General features: G+C 31.5%; 1 protein-coding gene across 2 annotated transcripts; it reads right to left on the reverse strand.

Moving 5' to 3' along the window:
- Positions 1 to 11478: 11478 nt before the first annotated feature.
- LOC114317743 (putative disease resistance protein At4g19050) lies at positions 11479 to 18324 on the reverse strand. 2 transcript variants are annotated; one of them, XM_028264504.2, is made up of 4 exons: positions 18190 to 18318; positions 16835 to 16916; positions 12267 to 16427; positions 11479 to 11950 (listed from the first exon to the last, which is right to left on the reverse strand). In XM_028264504.2, exons 2-3 carry the CDS (start codon positions 16858 to 16860, stop codon positions 12377 to 12379), a joined length of 4077 nt encoding a protein of 1358 aa, XP_028120305.2. In that variant the 5' UTR covers positions 16861 to 16916; positions 18190 to 18318; the 3' UTR covers positions 11479 to 11950; positions 12267 to 12376. The 2 variants fall into 2 exon arrangements, with proteins under 2 accessions (XP_028120305.2, XP_028120308.2); XM_028264507.2 differs by lacking the exon at positions 16835 to 16916 and having other exon boundaries at positions 18190 to 18324.
- Positions 18325 to 19910: the final 1586 nt, after the last annotated feature.

The following is a 19910-nucleotide window of genomic DNA, read 5'->3' on the forward strand; positions in this document are numbered from 1 at the left end:
GAATGACAAGGTAGAATTAGGCATGAAGTCAATAAAATCTGTGACGCATGAAGTCAAGAACTTTGTTATGTTGTTATCACAATTGCTACCTTGTCTTGATCTACTAGAATTACGCATGAAGTCAAAAAAATTTAATATTTGGTGCATTCATGGTATTAATTATACTTAATAAAGTAAAAAAAAAAAATTAAACATCTCAATTACAAATTAAAATAAATTTATGTAATATTTATTAATATTCTATTTATTTAATATTTTAAAAGTTATAGTAAACAAATTAAATAAAATTTATAATTCAGATTTAATATTCTTATTATTTAGTAAATAATTCAAAAAGAGCAAAATAGTCTTTTGAACATTTATCCTTCTCCATAATATCTCAAACAAACATGGGATTCAATAGAATAGTCCAATCCAGACCTCTAATCCATGACTAAACAAATATAGGATATAAATCTAGTCCGACCAAATAGTCCAGAGACAATATATCTCAAAATTAACAATCTGATAAATTACAATTCCCCTTATCCAGTCCGTTCAAACAAACGCACCCTTAATCCTGTCATACCAAACGAGGCGAGAATTCTCTTTAATTTATGAAATCTACAAGTGTCATGTGGGACCCACATGATGACGCATACATTTCTTCACGTTCTCCACGGGTTGCTTCGGAACCTTTGACTTTGTGGATTGCCAACTCACACATCCACATGTACAAATGCTGGAACTGGTGCAAATCCATTTTAGTATTATTTTGGGTTGGTGTAACTTTTTATTTATTTATTTATAATAAATTACACTCCCACCCCTTTAAGTTTACCTTTATTACAATTTCTTCCCTAATATTTGAGAAATTACACAGTGTTCCCTGAAATTTCTGAATTGCATTATAATTTTCCTTTGTTAATCTCCACCAACTAATAGAGATTTTGATGCTCATTGAGAGTTGTTATTTCTTGTTGATAGGTAAAAAAATTTCCACGCAGAAGACATTACTAATTTTTTTTTTAAGTATATGTACTTACTATAATCATTCTAACATAAGTTACTTTTTTTTTTTTTATTGCTTTAATGAATGTTGTTTAAATAGTATTTCAATTGTTTTCAATGTCGTTAATGAATATTTTTAGGGGCATTTACACATAAGTCTTAATTTATATTCCATTAAATCCTAACTAAAATTTTTTAGACCTTGAAGTCTCATTAAATTTTTAATAGTCGGAATTGTCTTTCAAACAATGATTGTTCATCATTTATGATTATCTATAAATGAACATGCTAATTTGACATTTATTTTGATTTTCAAAATTTTAAAATATCAACTTTCAAATTGAAAAAACTAAAAAAATTATGTGCAAACAAAAAAATAATTTTTTAAAAAAAAAAATTGAAAAAAATTGAAATATTTTTTTATTCAAAACTGAAAATTTTGTGTCTATAAAGGAGTATGATGATGGAACATTAATGTGCAAAACTGAAAAAAAAAACTTTAAAAATGAAAAAACTAATAATATTCTTGGTTTTATTAGATAATTGAATCAAACCAATAAGTAGAAGGGTAAAAATATTTAATCTCATACTATGTTTTTTTTCATCAGTTAGTGGAAAAATTATATTGAAAATTACTATGCAAAATTGATAATATTCTCAATTTTAAAAATTTAGAAAAAACTGATAATATTCTCATTTTTACTAAATAGAATTTATTGGTTCAAAAAATCTTAGATAAGATCTGAACTACCATAACATTTATAAATAAAACTTTTAAATAATTAACTCATATTTTTATTATGATCGCAGGTATTGTGCAATTTTAAAAATTATTATTTTGTTTATATTAATGAATTTTTTACAATTTTTATTCATTTTTTAAATTTAATATGATTATATAATATGTAATGTGGTAATTATTAGTTTGATAATCATTCTATTCCATTCAATTACTTAACAAAAAAAACATGGGAATGAGAATAGCATTCCATTCCCATATCATTTTACTATGTCACCTAAACAGTAAAATGAAAATAAATATTTCATTCAATTCTATCATATATTCTATTCTCACTATCTTTCTATTCCCACCTCATTTCACCCCATTGTACCAAGCGAGGCGAGGATTCTCCTTAATTTATGAAAGGGTAAATTACATTGACACCCGCTAAGATTTATATTTATTACAATTCTCCTTTCACCTTTTGGAAATTATATTCTCTTCCCTGAAGTTTAAAGTTTCATTACAGATTGCTCCCTCCAGCAATTTAATTTTTTTAAATACCAATTTTGCCCTCACTGGGTAAATTACATTGACACCCCTCACATTTTAGAAATTACAATCCCCTCCCCAAGGTTTAAAGTAGCATTACCAATTGCCCCATAGGTTAGTATTAGTTGAAAAAAAATTCATAGAAAAAAAAATTAATTGGAAAAAAAATTAATTGAAAAAAAATTTTGTTAGTCAAATTTTAAATTTCTGTTTAAAAATTAACGTAAACTCATTTTTTGAATTTACATTTTTTTTCTCAAATTTACAAACTGAGACAACTATTTATAAACTAAAAAAATTATCAAACAAGTTTTTATAACAGTTTTTAAAATTTTTGTAAATATAAATTGAAAACTGAAAATGAAATGGTTACCAAACAGGTATCAGATGGTAAAAATATAGTAAAATTAACAAATAATTAAATAAGTTACCAACTTAAGAAATGACTTATCAAAAGATTCTTAGGTTATGTATGGTTTGATTTTTAAATTTTTTTTTTTTTAAAAATTAAAAATTAATTTGGTTAAGAAATAAAAAATAAAAAATAAAAAATAATTATCATTTTTATTTAATTTTTATCCTTCGAGTGTAATAAACATAAACTGTCGTAAAATTAACAAATAACTAAATAAGTTACTAACGTAAGAAATGACTTATCAAACATTCTTAGGCTATGTATGGTTTGATTTTCAGAATTTTTTTTAAAAAATTAAAAATTAATTTGGTTAAGAAATAAAAAATAAAAAATAATTATCATTTTTATATAATTTTTATCTTTCAAATGTAATAAATATAAACCTCAGGGGGTGTTAGTGTAATTTTTATCTTGCTATGTATGGATTGTAATTTTTAAAATGTGAGGGGTGTCAATGTAATTTACCCAGTGAGGGCAAAATTGATATTTAAAAGAATTAAATTGCTGGATGGAGCAATATGTAATGAAACTTTAAACCTCATGGGGTGTAATTTTCAAAAGGTAATGGAAGAATTATAATAAATATAGACCTCAAGGGTGTCAATGTAATTTACCCTTTATAAAATAAACAAATGTCATGTGGGACCCACATGATGAAGCATAAATTTCTTCACGTTTTCCACCGGTTGCTTCGGACCTTTGACATTGTGGATTGCCAACTCACACATCCACATGTACAAATGCTAGCAGCTGGTACGAATCCATTTTGTATAATTTTGGGTATCAGAATCCTCTTAAGTATTGCCCTGAAGTGTGTTGATCCAACGATTGAAAATGTAATTAATCAAAATGACGTCGTTTTGGTTAGTAATTTCTAAAAAAAAAAAGAAAAAAAATTTGCTTTCATTCAAAATTCCCTCAGATCTGTGATACGTGAAGCATTACAGAGGAGATAGAGAGAGAGAGAAAACGAAAAGGGCTGAGAAGAGGAGCTTCCGATCCACCCCCAACTCGCCGCTACCATGCCGCTGCCCGACCATACTCTAGCAGATTGAAGGAAAAGAGCACATGTTCGTTCATCCTCCAAACTTAAAATATTAGGGCTTTGAATCCAAAAATTAGAAAAAATTTGAACTTGGGATAATTTGACTTTTTTTCCTCCATGCATTTGTAATCAATGGCGTTTCAAATCTAATGAATATTTACAAATCTTAGTTCTTCATGTTCTTCCATTGTCATACAATTTTTTATTTTATTTTATTTTATTTTAATTTCTGTTCTCTGTTTGCTTTTAGTTTAATTTTACTTCGCTTTTGGAATTTTGTTTTTTGAGATATGGTTAAAAAAATTTTGAATTTCATATAGGATCTCACATTGGGGGAAGGGAAATGTTTTGGTAGGTCAAAATTTGATGAGAAATTTAACAAACTTATGTGTGAATTAGAAATTGAAAGCCTTATTTTTGGTGTTTTTGGTGAACTGGGTATATTTTATTCTTCAATTTGCAATTGGGTCTTTGTGGGTATGATGATGATAGTTGTTACAGGGCTAATCTTTTTATTTACTTCTCATTCTATTGAGGCTTTGGAATTCCCTAGACATATTGGAATTTAGAGTCTGGAAAAATATTTCCTTTTTCACATCATTTGCTACTTTGAGATGACAAAAAGTGTGTACATATTTCGTGTATTTGGATTATGGATTTTAAGAAAAAAAGATTTGATAACTTATTGTTCAAGGGGACAACTCAAATTTAAATTTGGTTGTTGATTGACTTTGAGAGTTTTGTTGTGACTCATGATAAATTATAATGGATTTGAAATAACAATGCACATATTCTAATTGGGTAAAATCATAGGAAAATACTTATCTTCTAACTCAAATCTTTCTTTCCCATTAGTTTTTTCAGTCTATCAATAATAATTAACTCTCCTACGTTTTTAGAAAAGTTTAATCCTAAATCCACTAGTCTAAAAATCATCCATCCAAACGGTGCCTTAATTCCTTTCATCCAATGGCCCTTGTTATTTCTAACTGTATATTTTTATGACTCAGAGAAGGATAAGAATAAATTGGCAATACTCGAAAATGCAACACTAGCAATTAAATGGTTCATTCATATATTATTCTAATAATGCCTTTCATAAATCAAAACAACATATTACCATATCTAAACATTTCATACAAATTTCATGTACTTATTTACCTTTATAGATGGCAGGATTCACTCCCATTACCCATTTCATGTGATTTAGAATTTGAGTCCTACTCATTTTTGTTCCATTGTTGTTATGTCAGGTAAAAAAATGTCAACATCAAATGCATCTATGACTGATATTAGTGAAATTCAATTTAGAAATTGAAAATGTCGTTGCGGGGTAAGAGCAGCATTCAGGATTTCAGAGTCAAAGGACAATCCAGGGATGGTATACTTTGCTTGCCCTTCAAACAACACCAATGGATGCGGCTTCTTTGAGTTGTGAACTAAATATTATGTGTAAATTAAGTTTGTTGTTGACTTTGTTTGTTTGGTTGGATTGTTGGTATGGTATGTTACTGTTTTTGTGAAGATATCAAGGACAATGGTCCATGTATACATATATAGACTTCCATGGACTGTTGCCATTTGTTAACTTTGATGGTACATGAAAAAAAAACTCCATAGTCCTCATTTGGGAATGACACATCAATTCATATGTTTGTAATCTGCTCCTCACTATCTAACTGGACCGAGTAAAAAAAAAGATGGATTCTCCAATGTCTTCTCACGAAAATATTGCAAAATGCTACCTGCCTTCCCATATGCTAAACTTTTTTGCCTCTTCGTTCTCGAATAATTTTTTTGGTCCACTTTTGTGAACCCAAGTGACTCTCTTCCACCAGCTTCATTACCCATGAGCTCAAATGCAGCATTAAGCCGGATTTCAGATTTTTCGGCTAAATCTATTTCAGTTGCCTATGATGCAGATATCTTCATTTGGGATGGTAGCATATGCGTACATTCTGTTGGTACAAAAATATGATTATGTTGTTCAACAAACTCACCAACAAAAAATTTATGAATATTCCTATCCCACTTAATGATAAGTCGGGCTTGACAACCAGTCCTCACTTCCTGCCTATGATTTTTTGTTAATGGATCTCGCTTGTTTACACCCCGAAACCCCTCCTTATTACAAACAAATAGCCTTGAAGTGATTTGCCCCTCCTTGTTCTTGTTTACATAACCCCTTCTAATACTAAACCCCATCCTTCCTCTATAAGCATTATAGAAATTTTATGCTTCTTGTTCTGTATCAAATGTCATGTGAACTCTAGGCTTCCAATCACAATCACCCCCGTCATTCTCAACATTGTTAGGTTCCATATCAATGTGCCAAGTCACTTAAAAAAAAAAAAGTGCTCAATATTAGCATAAAAACTGTAAATTATGTTTGCAAAATAATACAAACTAAATAAAAACACTACAAGAATTGAATCATATTAGATTATATAAACAAAGGGGCACAAATCCCTTCAATGGTAAATTATGTTTTAAATGATCCAGATTTGACACAAATTCCTTATTTTCTTATAATCAACATGTGAACATACAAAATCAAAATTAAAATTAAACAACAAAAACAAACAAAATAAAGGGATGAATGAAATGTAAGATACTTCTATTTATATACATTATCTTTGACTGCACCAAATGTTTAAAAAACAAACATCACTTATCAGCTAAAGTGATAACCATAACAATAAACCATGATGATAATTTTTAATCTAGGTCAGTTAAAGCTGATTTTTTGTTTTCATTTATTTTTAACCATCCCTATTAAAGAAAATGCCCACAAGTTTCCACACGTCCACAACAAACAAAAAGAAAGGGGTAAGAAAATCAACCAAATGGCTATAACCTACAATTGCACAATATTGATCAAGATAATATCTAAATTACTAATATGAAATAAAAAAATAAATAAGGTTTGCCCAAAAGCACATCCTATAAATGATGTGCAAAAAGCATAGAAGGGTTATAAACTTATAGTTAAACAATACATATGCCGAATTCATCACAACCATGATCAACTCAAAAAATGATCTTCATTTTCTTGACAAAGCAATCGTCAAGCTCATCTTTCTCAATATGAGTAAGGGCCAATCCTCTTGCTAAGCCAGAACAATGCAAAAAAAAAAAGGGCAAATTACATATACACCCCTCGAGGTTTGGCCAAATTACAGATGCCCCCCTGAGGTTTGAGAAATTACGAATTCCCCCCTGAATACTATATTTGCATAAGAAATTAGGGGGTTATTTGTTATGAAATATAAACCTCAGGGGGCAAATTGTTATGAAAATACAAACCTCAGGGGGCGGGATGTAATTTCCGAAACCTCAGGGGGGTATCTGTAATTTAACCAAACCTCGAGGGGTGTATATGTAATTTGCCCAAAAAAAAAAAAAAAAAAAAAAAAACTGAATTTCAAATTTAATAACAGAATGAGATACCAGAAACAATCAACTCTACAAGTTTGGAGCTAATCAATAAATCTTTATATTGTAAAATTAACAAGATTTTCATACGAAATTTGGAAATTAAGCAGCCCGATCCATCATCATGAAAAACTACAACAGAAATCATAATAAATTCAATCTTCCATGAAGTAACACAATGGCAACCACACAAAAAACTCAAAAGTACATAAAAATTTGAGTCGAAAAAATTCTGGAGATTATAAAGTACATAAAAATAAAATAAAGTGCAAAGATTAGGGTATATATGTATAGATTTGTACAATGTTAAAAGGGATGAATGAAATGTTCCCACACCTGAGCGACGACGACTGGACGACGGCGGCCACGATTGGACGGCGGCAACGGCTGGACGACACTCCCACTTCTCTTCTTTCTCTGTCTTCTTCTCTCTTTCTCGCACTCCCGCCACACAGCTCTGCTATGGAGGGAATGATTTACATTTTGAATGAAAGCAAATATATATATATATATTTTTTAAAATTACTAACCAAAACGACGCCGTTTTTGTTATTTACATTTTTAGTCGTTGGATCAACACACTTCAGGGGCAATACTTCAGAGGATCCTGATACTTATTTTGGGTTGGTGTTACTTTTTATTTATTTATTTATCATAAATTACACTCCCATCCCTTTAAGTTTACTTTTATTACAATTTCTTCCTTGATGTTCGAGAAATTATACACTGTCCCCTAAAATTTCTTCCTATGTTAATCTCCACCAACTAATAGAGATTTTGATGTTCATTGGAGTTGTCAAAGCATTGATTTTTATCTTACTAATCTTAACCAACCCAAAAAACCTCACTTGCTAAAATGCTAAAATATAACAAATCTCAAGCTTGATGTCGTAAAAGAAAAAATAAAAAGAAAAATAAATTACATTTTATTCCCTCACTTTGGCTCTTTAAATGTGTTTTATTTTTTATTTTTCCACTATAACCTTTTTTTTTTTTTTTTTTTTTTCATGTTTGTAATTTTTCCCAATTCACACCAAATTTAACTTCTCTCAAAATATGGATGAAGAATGCCTTGTAGCAGCCACAAGGCATTAAAATGTATTATTATACAACCCAAACCCAAAAACCGAAAAACCCACCCAAACCCGTTTCTCTTTTTTTCTCTCATTTTTGTAGCCAAACCCTACCTCCACCACCAACCGCCATACCCATACCCATACCCATACCCAACCTTCATCTTCTCCAACCAGGGACCGAGCTATCAAGGGGTCAGGGGGTCACATACCCCCCGGGTTTTGTAATTTTTTTTTTTTTTTTAAAGCAATCATAAAGAAAACACTTTAATTAAAAAAATTTATAAAAACATTATTTTAAATGTCAATGACATTTTTAAAATAATAAGAATAATAATAGTTATTTTGATTGAAAATAAAGTGATTACGATATTATTATCTATGAAAATTTCAATGTAATGGTGATGTCTATCATTATTGACATGCAAACATAATTAATCTTAATGAAAATATAGAATTTATTAAATTATTAGTTACATTTGACATGTAACGTTCATTCTCTATGTGTTTCTTTACTATTAGTTGGTGATATCACATGTTAATAATGCCGTGGTATAACTATTATATTGAATTTTTATGCATATTTTATATAAAAAAATTATTTTATCATTATATAATTTTTTTTTAAAACTTTATATCCATGACTTTTTTTAATATTGTCCATCATACACTAATTACAAATAATATTTAGCTTATTTGGTTCTAGTTTTCAAAAAACAGTTTTCAAAAAATTCTATATTTTTATTTTTCGTATTTTAATGTTTTCAATAATTTTTTTTAATATTTTAAGAAATTTTTTTTAAAAATTTTTAGACACACCTAACATAACTATACCTAAAAAGTATAATATTTGTGAATATTTTTTTTAAAAAATACAATAAATACCAAAAAATATAAAAATAATATGAAAATTCAATACATTTTTCGTATTTTTGTGTATTTATTAATTTTTTCAAATATTTTTTCACAAATATTTTACTATTTGAATACATATCTAAGTGATGTGCATCTAAAAAAGTTACAAAATTGTTTAAAATTTAAAAAATATTCACTAAAATCAAAAAAATACAAAAAATAAAAAATTTAATTTTTAAAAACTAAATTCAAAAAATAAAAACCAAACACTGATTAATTTTTTTTTTTTTTTTATCTTTCTTAAAGTTAATGATAAAAATTTATATTAAATAATTTTATAAAAAATTTAATATTATAATTAATAAGTACTCTGATTTCATTTCTTGACTACGCTACTGTCTCCAACTGCCTTGAACCACCCCCTCTCCTTCCAATTCACCATTCATTCTACTGATCGCCATCATCTACTCGCTCTACCTCATTTGTTTTCCATTACCCCAATCGATCTCCTGTCTACCTTCACATCGATCACCTGCCCCAAATCGAAATCAAAATAAAGAAACCAAGAAATCAAAATAAAAAAAGAAAAACACCTAAGAGAAAGGAAGAAGATTGCAGAATAAGGGAGATCCCCGATTGAGTGGACGATGACAACGATTTGAACAATCTAGTGATAGTGATCTCGATTTTGATCTCGGTGAAGCTCATGGTTTTGGATTTGGTGTAGTTGAACTAGATCACGATCTTAGCATGTTCGTCGGTGGAGGTATTATACAGAGAGGGTGCCGGTGGAGGTTTTGGATATGTTCTTCGTAATGACCATGGACATCACTCTCGATGTTTGTTGTTGGCTAAAGATGGAGAATGCGACGGAGAATGTGAAGGTGAAAGCGGAGAACCAAGAGACGGGTTAAAGAACAAGGGAGGAGACAAGGGCAGTGGAGATTGGGGGGGTGTAGAGGAGGGTAATGGTGGTGGATAGAGAGGTGGGTTGTAGAGAAGGGGTTGAGTTTGGGGTTCTAGGTTTATGGGTTTGGGTTTGGAAATGGGTGGGTTTTTGGGTTTGGTTTTAATGTCATGTGGCTACCACATGGCATTTTCCATCCATGTTTTGAGAAAGTTGAGTTTATGAGTGAATTGGGAAAAATCACAAACATAAAGGGTTAAAGTGTAAAAAAAAAAAAAAACTTCAAAGAGGCAAAATGGGAAAACGGTCAAACTTAAAGGAGATAAAGTATAATTTACTCTAAAAAGAAATTGAGGAGAAATATAGAGAATGAGAAATGATGGACACTAACCATAAATTGTTTATGTGGTGGAAGTAGAGAATGGTGGTTCTTTGGTAAAAGAGAACGGAATTGGTGAACGAAAATGGTATTACAGTGTTTGAGAAGAGAAAATAGAGTGATAGCAGTACATTGGTGGTGGAAGGAGAATGAAAGAAGTAAGAAGATGGTGGGTGGTCAATAGTGCCATAGTGGTACAGTAATGGTAGATGTTAGTGTCGTAATGATACGGTGATGATACAGGTTTGATGACTAGCATTAATGCACAATATCACCAAAGTATAAATAAAAGAAAAAAAAAATCATTTTTAACTTATACTGTGAGAGCTCATTTGAGAATTGATTTTTTTTTTATAATAATTTTTTTATTTTTTACAAAAAAATATGTAAAAAAAATAATGTGATAACTTGTAATAACTTTTTATTTAAAAACTAGTCTTCCCAAACATACCTGAACCATACTTTTCTAAAGGAATATTTGAAAGAAAATAAAAGAAAAAATATGAGAAGAAAATGAAGTAGAAAATTCTCAATTAAAAGAGCCTGAACCAAGTTTTGACTTTTTAATTATAAAATTAGAAAAACTTCAACCTAATGTGCCACGTCAGTTCAACAACAATTCACTACATATAACCTAACAACCCAAATTCAAAAACAAAAACCTAACAACCCAAATTCACTCTATCTGGTTGTTGTTGTTTTTCCTTTTTTCTTTTTAATTTATTTTTGAAAGTTAATTTAGTAACTTTTTGGCTATTTGGCTAAAAAAATAGGTGAAAAAAACTTGTATGTTTGGGATGACTTTTTAGCTAATTACGAAAAGATGTGCAAAAAGTACAGAGAAAAGAGAATCTTTGACTTTTTGATATGAGTTGTTAGCTTTTTGGCTAATTTAGTAACTTTTTGGCTAATTGACTAAAAAAGTAAGTCCCCAAACGGGGCCTTAATTTAGTAAATAACTTTTATTTTTATTTTTATTTTAAGAAACAAGTTTTCAAAAATTTAAAATATATTTTTTTAGTATTTATTTTTATCAAATTAATTTCTAATTTTTCAAAAAAAAAAAAAAAAATCATAAAACAAGTTTGAAAACTCAACCCCGCATAGAATAATAATTCATTCTCCATATTTTGATCATACCTATAGATTAGGACAACTATAAACTTCTCATTTTGAGTCCATCAGTTTAAACAGATCAAAATAGACATCAAAATAAAAAGCTTGCCTCCATCTCATGCTGATGCAACATCAAATAAAATAAATAAATCTCAATTCATGAAAAAGCATTTGTGCAACTTCATTGAATCAGATAAATGAAGTCCAACCCTCAATTCATATGAGAGACACAATAAATTGTATCTGCAAATGAGATTGAGTTGCATCAAGTGATGCTGAGCTTAGTCGCACGAGCCTGACACCGAGCAGGGTCAGAAAACTGTTCAGACCAGCTCCGTCTAGGACAAATACACCAAGCACCACCACTTCGTAGCCTGCCAGAGAAAGCATAGTTATGCAACTCTTAGACTATGTTTGGATCTCGAATTTGTTTTGAGGAATTTCAGCCAATACTCCATAGTCCTGTGACAACCACGGCAATTAGATGAGATCAGAAAATGTAGATAAAGAGGAAACTTCTGATTGTTCTTTACAAGTAGCAGTTTTTTGACAATTTTCTCAGTAACAGATTACAAGAAGTTCAGCTCATTGTTGATTTAGGTGAAAAAATGATCAGCTCATTGTTCCGGATGAACTAAAAAGCACCAAGAAGGTAATAATAGAGTTAAAGTAGATAATAATAATAATAATAAAAATTCTTTCAGCTGGATGGCAATACAAGTAAGTGGAAAAAAAGAAAATCATTATGCCAGGAAAGTAAAATTAAACAATAAATAACCTGAATTTGTCTTCTGTTCATTTACGTGCCCGATCTCCTAATTTATCATCCCATGTCGAATTCCTCTGATACCCAACAGGAGGAGACCTTGATATTCAAACCCCTGTGGACTATCTGCATTTTGGGCATCCCATGATAATGTGTTTTTCTACAGATGGAAATTTGCCCCCAATTTTCTCCAATTTTGGCAATTCTTGTAGATCAAGTGTCTCTAGCTTTTGCAATACATAATCTGATGACGTGTCATGTTCAAACACAGTCTTCAATTTGTTGCAAGACTTGATTTTGAGGGTCTTGAGACTTTGTGGCGGCTGAGGTGAAGAGAGAACATTTTCAAGCATAGGGCAACTCTGAAGAACCAAAGTTACAAGGTTTCTTAAACTCTCAGGTTGTTGGCTTCCACTGTATACACTCTTCAAATCAACAACATTGGCAATCCATAAAGTCTGTAAACTTTCAACCAAACTGACATTGATTTCTGAATTCTGCAATTTTGGACACTCCCACACTTTTAGAGTTTGTAGAGATGGCAACGTGCATCCAATGCTCTTCAGTTCTGGTAGTTCCCACAGACATAGTGTCTCCAATTTTGGCAATTTAGGCTCTGGAGACGTTTGTTCAAATACACTCTCCAATTTATCGCAAAATTTGACTTGAAGAACTTTGAGGTTTTTTGGCAACTGGGATGATGAGAAAACAGTTGAAAGCTTTGGACAGCAATCAAGATACAGAGATTTAAGGTTTTCGAAGCCCTGCCAAAGAAGGTTCCCACTGTGTACGCTACACAAATTAATAGCATTTGAAACCCCTAAAATTTCCAATGTTTCCCCGAGTTTAGCAATATCCTCTTCCTTTCCTGCATGAAAAACGCCCTCCATTTCAGTGCATCTCTCAATCCAACAGCCTTTGATTGCCTTGAGGGTGGAAACACCAATATCTGATAACCATTTGTTGAAAGTGTTATTAATAAAAAATACACAGTCAACACTGCAGAGAATATCCTCAGCACCCTTTGGGAAACGATCAAATCCATTGATCTCCAGTGCTCGTTGATCTTTAAAACGACCAAATTCTACAGTTTGGAAGTGGGTATCTCTGAAAATAAGGTCATTTCCATAAGAATATGTATCCCCATTCTTATTTTGCCCCTTGGTACTAGGATGAACACAGAAATGAAATCGTGTGAGTAAAGAGGGATTTTTCTTCAAAACTTGAAGAAATTGAATACCATTTACAGATATGGGAGGCTTGCCATTGTCCCGGTGTGTTTCATCAAGAAAACTAGAGATGCCCCAATCTTCTTCCGGCAGGGACTTTGTATTTCTGCTCTCAGCTTCTTCAATAGTCTTCATGTTCGGCAGATCAAGGCACTCAAGATGAGTCAATTTTGAGATTCCATAGGGAAGCTCTTTAGCAGTGGGCCCCAACAGATCATGCATCTCCACATCCAGAAACCCTTCCAACTTTGAACAACCCCCCAGGAGGAGTTGTTTGAGATTGCTAAAATTGTAAAGGGGCGGTAGATGAGTGACTGCTGTTCTAGAAAGATCTAGAACCTCAAGCCTTGTAAGCTCTTCCAAATTTAGCACTTTTTGTAAGCCCTGACAACCTCTTAAAGAAAGCTGACGAAGTTTTTTGAGTTTTGACATTGATGGTAACTCTTCAAGTTGGGTTTCAGAGAGGTCAAGAATCCGAAGGTGGCTCCTGTGCTCCAAAAACCCAGCTCCATTTTTCGTCAAAGTGCTAATACCACATAAATTTACCTCCTCAAGATTTGTTAGAGACTCTAGCAATGGAATTGCTATCAAGTTTGTACAGTTTTTCAGTGTAAGGACAGAGAGATTGCTAAGATTCAAAAGGGATGGCAAGTATTCAAGACTAGTCTCAGAGAGGTCAAGATGTTGAAGGAAAGACATATGCTCAAAGGATTTGTCTTCTATTACTTTCAAAGCAATGCAGCCTGATAATAATAGCTGACGGATATTATTTTGATTGGCAAGCGATGGTAGAGTTTTTATGCTAGTTTCTGAAAGGTTGAGAATTTGAAGAGATCTCAGACGGCTGAAGAATTGGTCTTCGATTTCAACCAGACTTTTTGAACCTGAAAGATCAAGTACCTCGAGGTCTTTAAGTGCTTCGAGGCATGGCAGTTTTTTTAGCTGAGAGCAATGCTTTAAAAACAGATGGCGAGGATTGATCTTGGAAGGCAGTTTTTCTAGAGGAGTCTCCGATAGATCAAGAATTTTAAGGCCACCAGAATTTCCTAATGACTGCTCATGGAATTCCTTAAAATTCCTAGCACCTGAAAGATCAAGAGTTTGGAGGGTAGTTAGTGATTCAGTTCTGGGCAGTCTATCTAAGGATTTGCAGCCACTTAGTGAGAAATGAGTAAGATCTCCGAGTTTGATAAGTTTTGGCAAGCTTTTAATAGAGGTACGGGAAAGATCAAGGGTTTGAAGTTTTGGAATGTCTTTAAAGGCTTTGTCTCTGAAAGTCGTCAAAGATTTAGCACCAGAAACATCACACACCAAGAGCTTGCTGAAACTGTTCAGACTTATTAGGGTTTTAAAGCAAGAACAGTCTCTAAGGATGAGCCAGCGTAATTCTTTGAGTTTTTCAAGAGATGAAGGTAAATGATCGACCTTCAGTTCAGATATATGCAAGCTTTGAAGTTGGAGCATGTGATCAAAAAAATCATCTGGAATTTCCTGTAAGGAGCTAGCATTAGATATCTCAAGAACAGTCAATCTTTGAAGTTCAAACTTCTCATTGATCTTCTCCAAAAAATGACAACCTCTTAGCACAAGCACACGAAGCTCGTGCATGTCAGACAAGAGCTGTGTCAATGATTTGAGCGTTGGGTTGAAAAGGGCAAGAACTTGAAGTTCTTTCTTCGACCCAAAAAAATTATCTTTGATTTCTCCACAACGGTTTCCATTAAGGAAAAGTGTTGAGAGTTTCTGATCCTTCTTACCAGTACAAAGTGATTTTATCATTCCATCTTTCTGCGTGATTCTCCCAAAGCCTTCCCAGTCTACATCTTCAGACAGATCAGCCAACCCAAGACTGGCTGTCCCGCCAAATCCATAACGGTCAGAGTCATCCAAATCTATGATTGCACTGTCCATGATAACAAAACCACCTTCCAGTTTTTTCAGCACCTGAAAATCCACAAGCTCCATAAAAACAGAATGGCCCTTCTCATATGCCTTCTCGATACAATCGGCATGCCCAAAATAGCCTTCCATTACCCAATAAGCTATCAACTCATTGTAATGGATGCTTCCACGGTCACGAAAGAAGTGACTGCCACGCCGACAGCAGTCAATTAAGACATTCCTTGGCAACAAGTCATACCCACTACGTACTAGCTGCGTTATATTATAGCTTTCCTTGTCAGAAGCTGATGCTTCCTTCAAATATCGCTCAAGTATCCGTGTCCCAGAATCATGTTGAACAAAATAACTAAAGGCTTTTGCCATCAAGATAATTGCAGAAGGCAAATATTTTGTCTTTTCAATGAAAGTTTTAGCTAAAGCTTCAATGGCTAGATCTTCATAAACGCTTCTCCCAACCCTTTCTCTCCATAAGGACAATGATTCTTCCACGGACAAGGGCTCCACCAGAATCACACCTTCGGTTCCTGAGGTAGCATAGGCGGTGTTGTTCTTTGCTTTAGTAATTATAACCTTGTATGAACTTTGGTCGTGAAGATTAAACAGGTGAAGATTAAACAGGGATATTATTTGTTCTTCATCCATTTTGTCTCCTTCATCATCCAAAATTAGAAGAAATCTCTTTCCCACAAGGGCTTCAGCTATCATCATTTGCAAATCTTCATGGTTCTCCTTCTTCGCTTCTCCTTCTTTGCCGTCTTCAGCTTCCCACTCCTCAGAAATGGGATGGAGAGATAATTGATGAGCAATACTCTTGCAAAGAGTCGGCACATCATTTTCTCTGTTGAGGAATACCCAAACAGCAATCTCAAATAAACCATCTTTAATTGCATGATTACTTACCTGTCTAGCTGTCCATGTTTTTCCAACTCCAGAATCCCCAACGAGAATAATTTTCTTCACATTGTCATCCCTCAACAATTTGGAGATATTGTCCTTCCGCTGAACCACTGTACGAGGTGCCATTGTAGATGCTACAATCCCACTGCATAATTTTGGTCAATGAATTAATATAGAATTTTGACAAATTATGTACTCCAAAAATTTAAAAAAAAAAAATAAAATTACAAGAAAATTTTGACAAATTGAAGATAGCAGCATGTTCACGTTTTTTCCAAGTGCAAAACAATCAGGTGAAATATATACAATTGTCCGTGACATGTCATATACATATTACAAGACTTGAACCCAAGATCTTCTGAAACTTGATCGTGATGCTTATACATGTCCAGATAATCTCAATTGTAAAGGTCTTTTTCCTGTTTTTTTAGGTGGAGTGGGGCAAGAACGTGTTTAAACAGATAGGGTCAAAGATCCAAGGAAATTTGAATTGTTTATAGTTTAAAATGTGAAACAACGAAGCCAAATGATTGATTACAGGAAGGCCCTTACTGGTATTGTGCAATTAAACAGTTCATACTTCATGCCATCTAGTGAAGAAGTCAACTTTTATCCAAGCGCACAGACGATAAACCTAATATTAGCAGTATTCACCAATTGAGAATCTTAAACATTATTAGAATCAAGAACAATCTTATGCATGTATAAACAGATTTATCTGCTAAGAAATTTATTACGAAACAAATATTTCCTAAGAGAACAACATTAGTAATTTGACTTAATGGAACTCAAAATTCTGAAAATGTAAGCAGATGACATTTGAAAGAACAATTTGTAATTGATCCATCAAATCAAACTATATTTAGACTTTGGTGTATGAGAAGCACAGACACTTCTAAGAAGGTGTATGTCCATGTCATGTCCAACACCAACACTCATTGAACACTTCCTAACATTTGTCGGATACATGTCCAAACATGTCATATTATTTGTTAAAAATTTTTACACCCAAACACACTTGAGACAATGGGGGAACGCAATTAGTCTATAACTTAGACATTAATAAACCACATTATAAGTCTGAACAAAATAATTTAGAGAATACAATGATAAAAGAAAAACAATGTAAATTTATACCAATTAATCCCTCTTCCTCTAAATTTAAAAAATTTAATTTTCATTATCTTTGGACAAAATATTTATATAAATGACATACAATAAATATAAAAAATCACATATTCTTTCCGTCCACACACCAGTTATTAGCGGCCATAGGCCCTAGGGTGGCCCTAAAGGATCAACCGGTCAAGCACTACTTGAGATTGAACTTGTGACCTATACTTCTTGAAACATTCATCACGGCTCAACTTGAGACTCGGCTAACCCCTTGGGGTTGTATCCAACCAATTTAACTCTAAAGAATAGAACTCAAAGTCAAATACAGACAAACAGTTCAATTCCAAGGTCCAGGATCTACAAAGATCTGTGCACTAGATCTTTGTCTATTCAAAAGGGGTAATAAAAATATTTTCAAAATGGGATAATACAACCTTAAGAATTTATGCAAATACAAATCAAACCATGTAATTTCTTCAAGATGAATTCTTGTAAAAACTAGATTGGACTTGGAATCTACTTTGACATTGTGTATCAGAAAACTTTCACTCACCCATTGTTTCTTCTAACTAAATACAACGATTGTGAATGTGTGTAGGACCTAGAAAGTGAAAATCAATTATCAGAAATTTAGAATACCCTCGAAAATCTGCTCAGGATTTTACTTAAAATTTTTTTTTTATAAATTTTTTGGGTCTGCATGTAATTGAAAATTTGATTGAGAAATTAACAAAAAATTGTACTATATCAGCGCACAAAGAGAGAGAGAGAGAGAGAGAGAGAGAGAGAACCTGGAAAGCAAGCTCGCTTCTTTCCTGTTCTTTCGAAGTTGCTTGTAAATGTAAAGATGGAGATGTTTTCGTCTTCAACTGTCTTCCTAATTTTCGTCTTCAACACAGTGACGAGGATATCCGTTTGGCAATGCAGTTGGGGCTATTTTAGGCACTACGGGACAAAAGAGGTTAAAGTAGCCGAATGGAGACAAAAGCCACTGCAATTGATTGGTAACTAACAACCCACTTCAAGGTAAATTTACCAAATTACCCCACATGAGAAACCACAAATAAAAATAAATTAATGTATACAAATAAAAATAAAAATGAAAAAAGCGTAAATTAAAAAAAAAAACCACAAAAATACACCTCATCTACAAAAAAAAAAATTTAAAAACAGAAATTAGCATTTGCCATGTAATTTAAAAAAAAAATAAAACACATGAAAATTTATTTTTGAAAAATAAAAACAAATTAATGTATACAAATAAAAAAAATGACAAAAACGTAAATGAAAAAAAAAGAACTACAAAAATACGCCTCATCCAAAAATTAACATTTTCCACGTCATTTAAAAAAAACATAAAAAATCTTTTCAAAAAAAAAAAAAACAAAAAGTCAATAAAATGAAACCGAAATTAACAGTTTCCACGTCATTTCAAAAAAAAAAAAAAATGAAAAAGCCTTTTCCAAAATAAAAAAACAAATATATATATATATATATATATAAAAGAAGACAACAACATAACACCCAAATTTACATTTTCAATGTCATGTTAAAAAAAACAAAACATAAAAAAGCTTTTTCCAAACCCAAAAAAAAAAAAAAAAAATTGAAAACAAAAAAAAAATGACAAAAACATAAATGAAAAAAAAAGAACCACAAAAATACGCCTCATCCAACCAAAAAAAAATAAAATAAATTAAAACAAAAGTTAGCAGTTGCCACGTAATTTTAAAATAAATAAAACACATGAAAAATCATTTTTCAAAAATAAAAACAAATTAATGTATACAAATAAAAATAAAAATGAGAAAAACGTAAATTAAAAAAAAAGAACATCAAAAATACGTCACATCCAAAAAAATAAAAATAAAAACAGAAATTAGAATTTGACACGTAATTTAAAAATAAATAAAACACATGAAAAACCATTTTTGAAAAATAAAAACAAATTAATGTATACAAATAAAAATAAAAATGACAAAAATGTAAATTAAAAAAAAAAGAACTAGAAAAATACGCGTCATGCAAAAAAAATAAAAAAATAAAAACAGATATTACCATTTGTCACGTAATTTACAAATAAATAAAACACATGAAAATTCATTTTTGAAAAAAAAACAAATTATTGTATACCAATAAAAATAAATAAGACAAAAATGTAAATTAAAGAAAAAGAACAAATTAATGTATACAAAAAGAAAAATGACAAAAACATAAATTAAAAAAAAAAACCATAAAAATACGCCTAATCCCACACAAAAAAAAAAAAAAAAAAAATCCGCAGCAATGACGCTGACGTGGAGGATGCATGGCAAGGAGTAAAAATATAAAAAATCACTTCAAGGGCAGTTTGGTCATTCACCATGAAGACACTTTAACAAAAGGTCAAAATAGTTAAAAAGTCATTCCAAAATCAGGCTTTTTAGTTCCAGGCTAAAATAGCTAAAAAAGTTAAAAAGTCAAAAAGTCAACCCACTTCCCAAACGGAGGCAAGCTATCTTCGGTTTCAGTT

This window comes from Camellia sinensis, chromosome 9 (assembly GCF_055761805.1).
Source record: "Camellia sinensis isolate YWXY chromosome 9, ASM5576180v1, whole genome shotgun sequence".
Lineage (NCBI taxonomy): Eukaryota > Viridiplantae > Streptophyta > Magnoliopsida > Ericales > Theaceae > Camellia > Camellia sinensis.